The 13,541-nt window shown below is 43.7% G+C and overlaps 1 protein-coding gene across 3 annotated transcripts in view; it reads right to left on the bottom strand.

Annotated features, from left to right (window-relative positions):
• Positions 1 to 440: 440 nt before the first annotated feature.
• The window catches only part of LOC110546075 (murinoglobulin-1-like), a 41,860-nt gene continuing 28,759 nt past the window's right edge, over positions 441 to 13,541 (bottom strand). For all 3 annotated transcript variants that reach the window (XM_060384147.1, XM_060384146.1, XM_060384145.1), the window contains 17 exons: positions 13,350 to 13,476; positions 12,971 to 13,092; positions 12,412 to 12,463; positions 10,418 to 10,501; positions 9,980 to 10,156; positions 9,691 to 9,778; positions 8,724 to 8,880; positions 8,407 to 8,481; positions 7,791 to 7,971; positions 6,864 to 7,087; positions 5,274 to 5,492; positions 4,987 to 5,114; positions 4,020 to 4,110; positions 3,200 to 3,268; positions 2,281 to 2,383; positions 907 to 948; positions 441 to 594 (listed from right to left, as the gene is read on the bottom strand). In XM_060384147.1, the coding sequence (XP_060240130.1) occupies positions 578 to 594; positions 907 to 948; positions 2,281 to 2,383; positions 3,200 to 3,268; positions 4,020 to 4,110; positions 4,987 to 5,114; positions 5,274 to 5,492; positions 6,864 to 7,087; positions 7,791 to 7,971; positions 8,407 to 8,481; positions 8,724 to 8,880; positions 9,691 to 9,778; positions 9,980 to 10,156; positions 10,418 to 10,501; positions 12,412 to 12,463; positions 12,971 to 13,092; positions 13,350 to 13,476 (1,956 nt within the window). In that variant the 3' untranslated portion in view covers positions 441 to 577. The remainder of the gene's footprint in view (positions 595 to 906; positions 949 to 2,280; positions 2,384 to 3,199; positions 3,269 to 4,019; positions 4,111 to 4,986; positions 5,115 to 5,273; positions 5,493 to 6,863; positions 7,088 to 7,790; positions 7,972 to 8,406; positions 8,482 to 8,723; positions 8,881 to 9,690; positions 9,779 to 9,979; positions 10,157 to 10,417; positions 10,502 to 12,411; positions 12,464 to 12,970; positions 13,093 to 13,349; positions 13,477 to 13,541) is intronic.

The following is a 13,541-nucleotide window of genomic DNA, read 5'->3' on the forward strand; positions in this document are numbered from 1 at the left end:
CTGCCTCTTGTTATTATTATTATTATTATTATTATTATTATTATTATTATTATTATTTTGACAGGGTTTTGCTGTGAAGCTCAGGTTCACATGGTACTTGCAGAGTAGCCTAGGTTGGTCTTGACTTTGCAACTCTCCTGCCTCATCCTCCAGAAATGCTCTGCCTGCAGGCCTGAATCACCATTTCTTGCTTGCACTATGGTCCTGTTTCACTGAGGCACCCATCGTGTTTCTCTTATGGAGGTAAGTTTGCCTTTGTGTCACCTTCATGCTCTGAGGTGTGTATTATTAAAGCAGCTGGAAAGTGCTCACATTTTTACAGTACGTGTTCTTCTGCTGGAAGGTCATTTCTGTTCATTGCAAATGTGGGGAATAGTGCAAGGCACTGAAGGAGCATGGAGGAAATTTGGATCAAGTGAAGAAAGAATCAAAGACAGAGACATTTTGAACTACATGTTTATTTACCAAGCTTGTTCAGTATTTATATCGCAGAGACAAAGGAAAATCACCATCTTGAAGGTTCCTGGGTTTGGAGATTCCAGCAATGCCTTGTCCAAGTTTCAATGAGTGACAAGTTTCAAAAATTTGGTTTCTCTGTGTATGCGGAGAGAGGAAAGAAACACATAGGATGAATATACTGTAAGTGGGTGTAGACAGCACGATTTTCAGCAGGAAGGCAAACTGTCCATGGGGGACATGGGATCCATCAGATTTTTTCCCATAAGCTACGATATACTTGGTAAGGGAGTTACAAGGATCTTCCAGGGTCAGCTTGCTGATCCAAAGGTGTACATCTCTGTGTTTTCACACAGTGGTGGGGTCTGAGCACACCTAACCAAAGTTCTGGGTAGTTGTGAAGGGAAGGAGGTCAGAGGCGGGCTGTGGCAAGGAGTGCCAGGTGCTCACCTGTGCCGCAGGGCATGCTGTATTCAGCGAAGGCTGCTTCATCTGGAAGACAGGGGAGAAAAACGAGAGAAAGAGAGTTAGAAGAGAGAGGATTCTGTGGAGGGCAGCTGATAGGCTAGGACTGAGGACTTTTCTCATTCAGGACATGGATGATTGCTGAAAAGTCATCTCTCTGTGGACATCAGACAAACCAAGCAAAGGAGGTTTTCCTCTCAAAACTACCATTTTATCCTGGGACAAACATGGCTCAGTGCGGAAAGGTGCTTGAGCCATATCTGCTGACTGTATTGAGTTCACTCTTCAGGATCCAGATTGCAGAAGGAGAGAACCCTTTCCCCAAATTGTCCTCTAACCTCCACAGGTGCTGTGCCTGCCTCCCTTGAAATAAGTGAACAATAGTGCAACACAAGAATCATTTACCCTGTGGAGAAAATCAAAGTGTGCTTATCTATAGGGTTTGAGCAGAGGAGTAGCAGTGATCCTTGTAGAGCTGTACCCGTCCAAATCCCTTTCTCTCTCTCTCTCTCTCTCTCTCTCTCTCTCTCTCTCTCTCCCTTTCTTGAGACCTGGTTTCTCTGTGTAACCCTGGCTGACCTAGGACTCGCTCTGTATACCAGGCTGTTCTTGAACTCACAGAGATTCATGTGCCTCTGCCCCCAATTGCTGGGATTGAAGGTGTGTGCTACTATCACCCGGCTCTTCAATATTTCTTGAATTCTGCTAGTCTGAATCATTTGGCATATACCTCTTACCTCAACAGAAAAAACAAAACAAAACAAAACAAAAAACCCACAACACTTAATTTTCTATCTCTGTCTTCTCACTTTCTTTGAGCATCATCAACCCCTCAGGCTACAACTCTCTCTCATCTTTTTATTCCTACCATAATTATTTGTGTAATTGTTCATCTTTGCATTGCTATACTCATGAGAATATTTGTGTGTCTTTCAGCCCACAGACACTTTTGGGTAAAACATTTGGTCCTTGGTTTATTTGGACATGTTTGGTCCCACATGACTGTTTGGACAAACAGGTAGGAATCAGTGGCTGAATAATTTGAAGTTTTGTAAACATTTATTATACTCATATTCTTTTATCAAGAACTGACTTAGCTAGTCTGGTCTACATGTATGTCACTGTCTGAGAAACACTTGTTTTTAATATTGGGTGTGATGGTATGTGCCCCTAATATCAACATTTGAGGGGGCTGAGTCAGGACATTTAAGAGTTTGGGGCCACACTTGGCTGCATAGTGAGAAACCATGAAAACAAACAAACAAACAAACAAACACCCCCAATGAAAAACCAACCAACTAAACAAACAAGAAAACAAAGGAATAAAAAGGAAAAAGAAAAACCAATCAAATTGCTCACCTGTCTCATAGTAGTCATAGACTTTCACAACGGCAGGCTGTAGGTTTTTCACTGGGATGTCTTGTTGAATGATGAAGGAGAAGGCCAGGGTCTGATTGGTGACCTGGGAAAGAGAGACTAATGATCCAGACTCACGGAGGTGGACACTGTTTTTCCACAGCAGGACTCAGTCCTTGGTGTTTAAAACACAGTTATGGGTTGGATCCATTTAACCTCACAGTCACCGTGTTCCCTGATGCCACATACATGGATGGTGATACAGATTTTAGAGCAGGGACCGGAGGAACTGAAGTGCAAGGCTCCAGGGAGAATATGAAACTTTCCTAGTCTATTAAACTTTTCCAAAAGTCCATATTCCTCCTTAATATGTGATAGTTCAGTTTCTCCATTGTGAGAGTTAAGCACTTTGACTTGATGACTTGGGACATTATGGCAAGTTCCAGGAAAGCCAGCAATCAGGAATGAGAATTTAAACGTTTGTATTACTATTATTATTAATTATAATGACGATGATGATGATGATGTGAGGGGTGTATAGGGTGTCCATACTGGTGGAGACCAGAAGAGGGCATCAGATTCCCTGGATCTAGAGTCCCAAGCAGTTGTGAGTTGACTGGGTCCTGGGAACTAAACTCTGGCCTTCTGCAAGAGCAGTAAGTGCTCCTAACTGCTGAGTCATGTCTCCAAGCCAAAGAAAAAGAATTCCAAACATCATCCAGTATGAACAGAGGGAGGTTGGCTTTCCAGAAGACTTCCTTTAGAATTGCTTTGTTCCTGCCATATGTTACCCATACATAGATGCACCAAGAAAGACTGTCCACTCAGGCATGTCTAGGGAGGCAGGAAGGACCCTCCTCTGACCTACACAGACCAAGGACTTAAACCCAGATGTGTCTAGGGAGGCAGGAAGGATCCTCACCTGATCCAGATATAACAGGACATCGGTGTTGCTCACTTCTGTTCTGCTAACGTGCTGGGACCGTTCAAGCTGAAGATGAGAGAAAACATCAGTGTTATCAAAGGCCTTGGGGCAAAGAGGTGCATGAACGGTGGGATTGAGGGTGATAAAAAGGAGATGTCACAAATTCATTTAAATGAATTGCAAAAATTTCTTTTCCAGTAAGAATGAAAATATACTTAGAAAATTGTGAGTGCCCTCTACTGAAGGCCTGACTCAATATTGTCTGAATCATTAGTAGGTAAAAATGCTCCTATACTTTTAGTACCTATCCCACATTCTCTGTGAAAGCATTTTTTGTCTATTTGAGAAAGGGTTTCTATGTGCAGCCTTGGCTGTCCTGAACTCACTTTGTAGACCAGGATGGCCTAAAACTCACTGTGGTCCTCTTCCTCTGCCTCCCTGAGTGCTAGCATTAAAGGCATGTGCCACCATGCCCGGCTGCCTGCAAACATCTTTCTCTGTACTCTCCTATCGATCTTCGGTTGTTGTTAATTTTCATACTTCTTAGAACCTCTGAAACTACATCTACAATTTTGGCATGTACTAATGTTTCCCCTGAATAATTATTGACCAGATCATTATTACACTTTAAAGGTTGTTGTTAGCCAGATTGTGGACTCAGTGAACTCAGCACCTTTTGTTTCTACTGCTGGCTGCTGTCACACCCATACCTGTATTAGTACTTACAGTGCTGTGACACAGGTTGACATTATTGTGATGACGTGGTAAGCTCCTAGTCTGAGGACACAGAGTATCCAAACATGTGGTGTCTGCTCACCTTCTTCACTGTGGGCTTCAATGGAATGAAACCAGATATCATCTTCACATCAGCAATCACCATGTTGGAGGCTGGACGGCTCCCGGTGTAACTGCAGACCAAAGAGTTACAGAAGGAGCAATTTTAATAGGTTGAATCTTGCCCTTTTTTGAGGTCTAGCAGTAATCCTGAACCAGCCTGCATGGCTTTTCCATACCTTAAAACACGTGGCCTTTACTGTCATAGAAATAGTTGTGAAAATAGACTGCATGACAGTATCATCTGGAGAGTGCATTAAAAAGAGGTGGACCCTAAGGCTTGCTGGCCAGCCAGCAGAGTCTGGGTAGCAGGCCCCAGGCCAATAAGAGAGCTAATCTCAAAACAAGTAGTTATGGAACCTGAGGACTCTCCTGTGTCATATACATATGTGTGTGCACACGCACAGACCACATGCACAGGGACACATGCACACATGTATACACACATGCACAGGGACACACGCACACACTGAGGTGAAACGAGGTGATAGGGTACACTCAGGATGTCTTCTTTGCATCCAAGATCCCTTTGGTTTTTGCAGTTGGACCCTATTGCTTGTTATATTTGAAACAAAGATTGTGATGAATGCCAGAAGAACTGAATATCTTTTTTAAAAACTTATTCTTGTAGAAAAATAAAATTTTAGAAGACCAGAAAGGCTTTTACTTTGTTTGAAGAAGAATAACCTGTGTGAAGGCTTCATGAAAAATAATAACGTATATTTTATTATGAGAGGGGCAAGAAAGGAATCCTAAAGCAGGCTAACTAGAAATTATAATTCTACAATTCTTCATTGATCACTTTGCTGAAGTCAAGTATTTTTGTTTGTTTTACAGACAAAGCAAACTCTTGATGAAGAGACTCATTTCAGGTACCTCTGAACCCACTCTGTGAAGTGTTCTAGGAAGACAGCGCTGAAGGAGACATAAACAGAGACAGAGGCTCATACCTGATTTCCAGTGAGATCTGGAAGCTGTTGTGGCCTTCGGGGTTATCACAAGTTAGAGGTACTGTCTGCACCCGGAGAGCAAATGCAGACTGCTGCTTCTCCCAGTGCACGTTGTATTTCAGCGTCGTCTGGGAGGTAGTGAGCAGAAATCCTTTACCTCCATGGCACTGGGCCCTTGGATACATTTCTCCCGATTTGAGCCTCACATGTGCAGGTAGACTATGCGAGACTTCCCCTTCTGGGGAGGAGGCTCACACCGCACACCCACAACTTGCCCAGAACCTTACCTGAGCATACACACATCCTTCTCCTGTCACACTGATTTCATAGTCCCCAGGAAGGTCAGGTAAAGGGACCTGCTGCAGTAACAGGCGGTTACTGTCCTCTACTTGGAACTTTTGGGAAAACGTCCCTGAAGATTGGATGGTCACCAAAGGAGTTTTCTGACTTCTGGAGAAAGTAATTGCTCCATACTTGGACAAAGCATGGAGGGCCACCACAGTGTCCTGAGAGGGATGAAGACAACATTCAGTTTAGCATCAGTTGGGAAGGGCTTGAGCTCTTCCCAATGTTCATTTCAGCTGTGAAAAAGTGTCATGATGTTTTGACTCTAATTATTTGATCTCTAGTCTTTATTTCAGGCTTTAATCCAGGATATATTGGAAAATCAAAACATTCACATGAATTGTCTCCCACACAGAGTGCCCTGGCTTATGCAAACTCCCCCCAGCCAGTGGAAAATAGAAACACAAATTAGATTTTCCTCCCAGCATTTACTGTTTCTTTCCCTTTGTCCCTGATTCCCATGGTGGTGCCACCATCTTCTCACAAAATCACATTCCTGCTCTCATCCCCAAACTTTCCTCTGCACTTGGGGAGGAATCAAGAGACACCAAGACCATGGCTGAGTGCTGGTCATGACTCTCTTATCAAATAGAAAACGCTGTGAGCTAGTGTTGTCCTTGGCTGCCTTGCTCCTTGGTGGCATACTCCAGAGAGGCTCTTTCCCCCAGGATCCTTCCTCATTCAAAACAGCTCCAGATGCTGCCTGACTACAGACCCCAAAGAGGGAGCAGAAACAGGCAGTGAGGGCTTTAGGATCACAATGTGGACAGTAAAGGAAATTAGACTGAAAGGATTGGATTGCAATTTCAGGGATCCTAGTGTCATGGATGGTTTCCCTTTGAACATTTTATGTCTCCTTTAGAGAGAAATAAACATGTCTCTAAACTTCTCTGGAGATCAGTTCTGCATTATATGCCAGAATTTCCAGAGCATTAATTACTGATATTGTGGTAACATTTTTTTGTAGAGAGGGAATATTGACCAGTTATATTGACCAGATGATAAAACAAATGGTTTACAGTCTTGATTGTTTCTAGTATCAAGAAGAAATCAGGGGAGCTTGGACTTGGAGTAAACCTGAGGGCAATGTATCCATACATAAGATTAGGAGAGTCTGCCAGGAGAAGGAAACAACTGTACGTAAGGGCACCAGGGCAATAAATTTGTGATTTTGGACAAAGAACATCTCCTAGGTACTCCACGTGCTATTCTAGGGGGAGAGAATTGTGTCTAGGATTCTGGAACCTCCAGGACTTTCGCTGTTGCTTTATATTGAGTCTTGAGTCTGCGTTGGAAGTTCAGAGGAACCTAGGCCTATTTCACTATGGCATGAAGAGAACTCCTGTGGCTGGGCACCAGACCTAGGACCATTTATTATAGAATGTATGATCCTTCACTTCCTACAGAGTCAGCATACCCAAGAGTAACACTTCCTTGTTTTCTTCTCCTCTTCCTGTTTCATTTTTTCACTGTTCCAGCATCTCTTGTCAAATCCTCTAACTGCAAGGGAACTCTGAAGGAAAGTTACTGACCTGAGTGGAGGAGAAGCCGCCATAGGCATTCTGCTGCTTTGTGAGCCACTTCACGATTCTCACTGCCACAGCCAGGTCCTGAGGGGTTGGTGCTGGCTGAGCAGAGAGGAGAGCGAGGAGGACATAGGCGTTCATCTCCACTTCAGCAGAGGGAGCCTGGGGTTCGTACAGAGACATCCCTGCTTTCCTGGGTTTCTTGGGTCTTTCCCAGTGGACAGAGTTACCTTGGGGTGAAAATAGAGAAATAATTAAAAGTATGAGTAGTCAGTACATGAATATGTCTACATTAGAGAGAAGGAAATGAAAAAGGTTGTAGTAGGTTTTAAATATTTTCATTACAAAATCCCCAGAATTTGTACTTCTCAGTAAAAGTCTGCAGTTGGTCAGATGGGTTGTGACTGAGAAAGACCATGAACAGAAATTTAAAGGATCTTAACTAAATTACATCCTCAAAGGTGTGGTCTCAGAGTTGGTGAGGAGACAATAGCAGACATTAACTCCTTCACACCCAACAAAACATGGCTTGTTCAGTGTTCAGTCCAAAAGGCTTAGAAAAGTTTCCTGTTGGTTTCAAAGTTGCAAATGAAGTAGCAAAATCCTGAAGCCTATTTTCTTTTTGTGTTCTTCCTAGCCTTTGCTCTCCTCTTCCTGGTATATGTGCATCAGAGAGAAAAAGTTAAGTCTCCACTATGTTTACCTTTGCTGCAGCTGTGTCCATTGTTGATTTTGGTCCCACTCTTAGAAAACACTAAAGAGAAGGCTTTTGTACAGAAGAAAGGCTGATTTCTTAATGGGTCAGTCCAAGGAGAGCTGTCAGTGTGCCATTGGGATGGGACTAACCTGTAATACTATTTCCACACTCTGTATATTCCCCCCTTCCTTTCACTAGAACAGGATGGAGACAAACATGACAACACACATTCTTACCTTCCTTTATAGCTTCCTTATCAAGTGATCCCAGGATTTCATTTCTCTTCTGCTGGTTCCCTGCCAGAGTGAAAGCATAGGCCAGCAGGGCCTTGGTGTACACAGAGTTATTCCTTCCATTTTGTTCTGTTGTCTTCCAGGATGACTCTAAGCAGCTCAGGGCTTTGGAGACAACAGGATGCTGTTGGCAGAACAATGAAACCCAAACTACGTGAAAAGGGTTCTAGCAGGTCCTGGGACATACACAGAGCTTATAGGCATTTGTGTTTTTCAAATCAATCCTTCCTCTTCCCTCCCTTGTCCTCTCTTCCTCCCTCTCTTCTATATTCTACTTGTCATTGATTATCAATCAATCTATTCTGTCTTTGGGGAGCCATTCCTTTCATAAACTACGTTCCATTTAAAATACAGACTAATAGAGACAGTATCAGAGCCTGTGTTTTCGAGTTGAATTTTGAAAAATATCCAGGTTTCATTGAGTACCAGGACGCTCACTAATGGAATATGACAAATACAAAGCATTGTGAAAACAGAGAACTGCCATGTGGTCCAGAGAGGGTAGCAAGCCACAGCTTTGCAGCAGTTTGGGAAGCTGGGGAAGCAGCTTGGCACCTACTGTAGCTGGGAATGTGCCCTCCAGAAGGGCAATGGTTATGTAGGCAGCGAGGGTCACTTCATCGTCTACTCCCCCCTGCAAACAAAATGGAGGGAAAAAGGCCAAATATTCAGCCAGCAGTCCACCAAATGCCCCCCACCCCCCACTCATGGCCAGTCCACTTTATTCAAAGGAAGTTCTCATTCATTATTTCTCATTCATATCCCCTTATTAAAAAGTACTTTCCAAATCTAGAGACACATTCCTGTGGTAATTATTACGAGCTGACTCTCAGGTGCTAGTAGGTCAACATGTTTATCATGTTCAGAATGGATCACCTTCATGGCATTGTTGAACAGTGATCCGGAGCTCCTGAAACAGCCATTGTCCTGCTGCTGCTGGGAGAGCCAGGTGAAGGTGTGGGTTAAGTGTGCTGCATCGATGTAGATGAAGGCTCGAGCTTGGGCAAAAGACTTGAGCACAAAGGCTGTGAGCCTGGTGGGGGAGGGAGAGTGGGGAGATGAAGCTTTTGCTGGGAGGCAGTACTCTCAAATGTGGGTTTGCAGGTGTCCACACATGTGCTAATCGGTCTAAGGGTCTCTGAGTGCATGACCCTGGGCAATGTCTCAGGTACGGCAAAGCAGTCTTCCATTGCTGGTTCCCTTGAATGTGCACACAGCACAGTGTGGTTCCTGGGGCTTCCTGGTTTCTTCCCATTTTTCTGTCTTGCTCCCTCTCGTGTTTTCCTAATATGCCTGGACCCTCATCTCAAGTGGGTTTTTCCACTTGCCAATGATTTTCTTTTCTTGAGAAGAAAGTTCTCCTCTCCTACAACCGCAGCTACACATTATCTGCCTCAAAAATGATGTCCATCTCCTTGGCTTACTTCCTGTTTCCACCAGTCTGTATTCCCTTTGTCACCGGTTTGCTTTCTGTCTGTGTGTCCCTTCTCAATAATGCATTACTTTGTAATGCAAGGTCACATAAAGAATGTCAACAGCTTTTCAAGGCTCAGTTATGAGCATCTTTTGAAGCTCAGCAATATGTAGCCAGGCATTTACTGATGAAAGATCTTTGTGAGAAATGAAAACACCAGTGGATTGAATTCACTAAAACACAAGATTCAGAGTCAAAGCAGATGAGGCTTGAGACAGTCTCAGTTCTGCAATACATGATTTGTGTTACGTCAAACATTTCCCTCTCAGGCCAAGGTATCAGTTATGCTTCCATGAAATAAGTTGCATGTATAGCTGCCATGAGGGCCAAGGATTGAACAAGGCCTGGCACACAGTGGACTCTTCTTACCAAGTGTTCCCTTGACTCCGGCCATTTTGATCCCCGAAGGCACTGTAGGAGCCATCCTTGTGTTTGTAGTTCAGCTCCCTCTGATAACCTGGAATAGAAGGATTTGGGTGTGTTTTAAAGAAATAAATGCATCAGAGAACAGCAGGATTGAAGTCTAAAGCCAGAGACCCTCATACCTGTGGCTTAAAGGATTTCCCGGAAACCCTGCTCAGCTTCCCCCTCCAATGCTAAGCCCAATTCTAGAGAGAACATTTACAAGAAAGAACTGTTGTTTGTTAGCCTTACTGACCAGCATTGAGGTAGTCAATGGCTTTTTCCTTGATTTTCTGAGTCAGCTGCTGAGTTTCAATCAGATATTTCAGTACGTAGATATTAGGAGCAAAAAGGACCATGTTCTGCTCCCCACAGCCATAGGGCATGTGGAGAAGATTCTGGGTGTTTTTAATGGCTGAACTCAGGATATCACCTGGAGGTGAGAGAAGTGACATCAGAATAGCCATTATCTTCAGGAAAAAAATAACACCTTCAATAGAATTGCTTCTATGATGTGAAAGAGTTTCAAGGGTGAGGGGTCCTGGGGGAAAGCAGTGGATATTGAGGGGATAGAGACCAAAGAAGCATGGTAGAGGTCAAGGGTAATAGTTCAGAAGCTGCATTTGGAATCACGGTGGGGCAGGACAGTGGTAGTGACTGCTGTCCCAAGTCCTCCAGGGACGGACTGACTCACCCAGCACAGAGAAATGGGCTCTGGCTGAATCGTTCACTACTGTTGGTGGGAGCACCAGGGACAATTTTTCAGATAGCCCAGCATCTGAATAAGCAAGAAAAAAGGGGAGATAATCATTTCTGTTCTCTGCATTTCCAGAGTCCCCTATGGCCATTTGAATTAGAACCTTGCCTTAAGCTTTCAATACTCGCCTCCCTAGACAAATGATCTTGATGTAAATATCACATATCCACATTTCCTGGAACTGCCAGCTTGTCAGGGTCAATTTTCTCCCCTTTATCACCCATTGTTTTGAAGCAAAGCATCTGTCCAAAATAAAAGTCTGAGTCTCTGTGATCTGTGTGCCTCTGCTTCTATCAACGTCTATTCAGTTAATTTAACAAACACACGAAAATGTGCTTATTCATTGAATTTTGGTTTAGGTAAATTCTGCTTGTGTGTGTATGTGTGTGTGTGAACTTTGACAAATATTAGTGTTTTCAGGGAATCAGGGACCCCCAGCTGCGAAAATGCCCCCATAACCTTGGCCTGCAGGTAAGTCTTGGGGCATTTTCCTTTAGTAATGATTGATGTGGCAGGGCCTGGCCCAGGGTGGGTGGTGCCTCATCTGAGCTGGTGGTCCTGTGGTATATAAGAAAGCAAACTGAGCAAGTCAGGGAGAGCAAGCCAGAAAGCTGCTTTCCTCCACGGCGTCTGCTTCAGTTCCTACCCTGAGATTCCTGTCATGTCTTCCCTTCGTGATGGATTGTGATCAGGAGAGCTGAAATAAACCTCTCCTCACCAAGCTGCTTTGGTGTTTTATCACACCCATGGAGACCTGAAATGACGCACTCGGTGCATGAACTCCAGTATGTCAGATTGAGGGGTGGATAAATCCCAAGCCAGCTTTTGTTCTTCCTGAGTACCCTGAGTGGCTTTGGAGGTTTCACTGATCATGGCTACACTGCTGTCATGGATGGCTTTTCTGTGGCAGGGTGATGGATGGAGTACTTTGTGGAAGTGTAAGTATCAGGAGAACCAGAACTGACCCGTGGGAAGAACAGTGCATTTTTATCTTATCCTGGCCACTTTTCCCCAAGAATCTCCAGTGACCCCCTTCTTGCTCTCTCTTTCGTGGAAAACGTTTAATGAATTTTAGTAGTGTATGATAATTTTCTCCTACCCAGTGTGTTATATTAATTTATACCTTTTACAGAGAAATATCCTCATTTCATCTTTTGTTAACTTTCATATCATAATGGATTTTATTTTAACTTATCTATTATTCCATTTAAAAAGTCCTTTTGACCAATATGTTTTGAGCAGGCACTATGTCCACACACTAATAGAGGTCCTGGCAACACAGCCATTATTTTGAGTGGACAGCCTCTGCTCTTATGCATGTCCTTCACAGGGGACAGTGAGCTTTCCCTTGTATGACATGTTGCTGTATTTCCTTTGCGATAGTCAGCTTCCAGTGAGGAGCAGGGATACAAGAGCTGGTCATAAAAACAACCATTACAGAAAAGTGTATGCTAAGTGTACATCACAATGAACTAGGTTTATATATGGAATTTAATTCAGCCATAAAAATCTTTGTTTTCATTTATGATCTAAAACAAAATAAAGATGGGCCTTCCAAAGATATCCTTTATATTTCCACCCTGACTCCCTCTGCCATTTTTTTTTTTTTTTTTAGAAATTTTAGATTGTGACTTCTTCTTAGCTATTCCCTGCCTATAAGTTTCTAAGTACTGAGATGGGATAGATGAAAAGATTTCTGTGTTCTAAAGAAAAAGGCTACAATGAACTCTGAAGTCCCAGGTGGAACTATGACTATACTCTTGATAGCTACATCAAGCAGGTGTCAATCTTGATAATTTCTAAGACTCAGTTTTGTTAATTTTATTGTGGTTACAAGGTAGATAGGATCTTGGTTTTCTCACAAGAATATTGCAGGAGACCTAAGTAGACGACTCAGTTACTCTCTCACTGCCGTCTTGAGGGCTCCTCACCTGATGCACAGAGCAGGGAACTGAAGGTGTGCTCCTCCTGAATTCCTTCAGGCTTGGATGGAAAGACACAAAGTTCAGACATGGGAAATTACTGAGTGTGAAAACACAAAAATTCTGAAGACTTTTTTTTTTTTTTTTTTTGAGTGACAGTTTCTTTACCTGTGTGGTCATGGGCTGGAATTAGATGATTAATTTTCCACCTTTCAGGAATGGCGTAAATATTAAATTTGGACACGCCAGGTGAAAAAGAAAGTAATAAGGAAAGATAGCAATGAAAAGAGAGGGTGCACAATAAGATTGAAAGAAGGAGGTATAGCTCTAAGAAGATAACCTGGCATAGACCATCCCCCAAGCTTCAGCTCAGAGACTAGGAAGTGAATAAAAAACCAACCAACCAAACAAACAAACAGAACACGTGCTGATGGCAAAGCATGGGCTTGCCAGGTGCCATGAAATATCTCTAGGTCACATGTTATCATCTTTTATTTTTCACCTAGATATCGTCAACATTGCTTCATTTTCTGGACTCAGCACACTGCCAGTCGAGGAGGTTACTCACCTCAACAAGCAGGACTTTGACAACTGTGTCCTTTCTCCCAGTATCAGGGACTGTGGCCACCTCAGAACCACAGGGCTCTGGGGACTGCAGTGCCTCTGCAGTCACAGAGAAATTCACATTTCCTGAAACAATGGTCCATAGAGCTGAGCTCAGATGTGCCAGGAACTTGGCATTTGCCAAATCCCCAAGATCTGCAAGGAATCCTCAGTCCTGAGCAGCTCAAGGGCTTGTCCTGTGTTGATGAAGGGGGTAAGCACGGGCCAGAAGCAGCAGTGACTGACAGCTTCCCCTTGGGGACCCAATGAGAAGGATGCAATCTAGGAGACCTGCCTACACCCACCCTTTCTGGGTAGAGTCCCCTTGCAAACTTTTCACTCACCTAGAGACTTGGGAGTCACCAACCAGGACGTGGTGTGCCTTCCGTTGGCACAGAGGCAGTAAGAATCTTGGGCTTTCTCCACCGGGACAGCTGTGAAATCTGGAGAGGCTGCCAGCTGCACACCCAGCTGTGGTCCCACAGGGGAAAAGAAATAGCAAAGATGTTACTATGCAAGGGCAGCATGCATGGAGG

The sequence above is a fragment of the Meriones unguiculatus genome, chromosome 5 (assembly GCF_030254825.1).
Source record: "Meriones unguiculatus strain TT.TT164.6M chromosome 5, Bangor_MerUng_6.1, whole genome shotgun sequence".
Taxonomy (NCBI): domain Eukaryota; kingdom Metazoa; phylum Chordata; class Mammalia; order Rodentia; family Muridae; genus Meriones; species Meriones unguiculatus.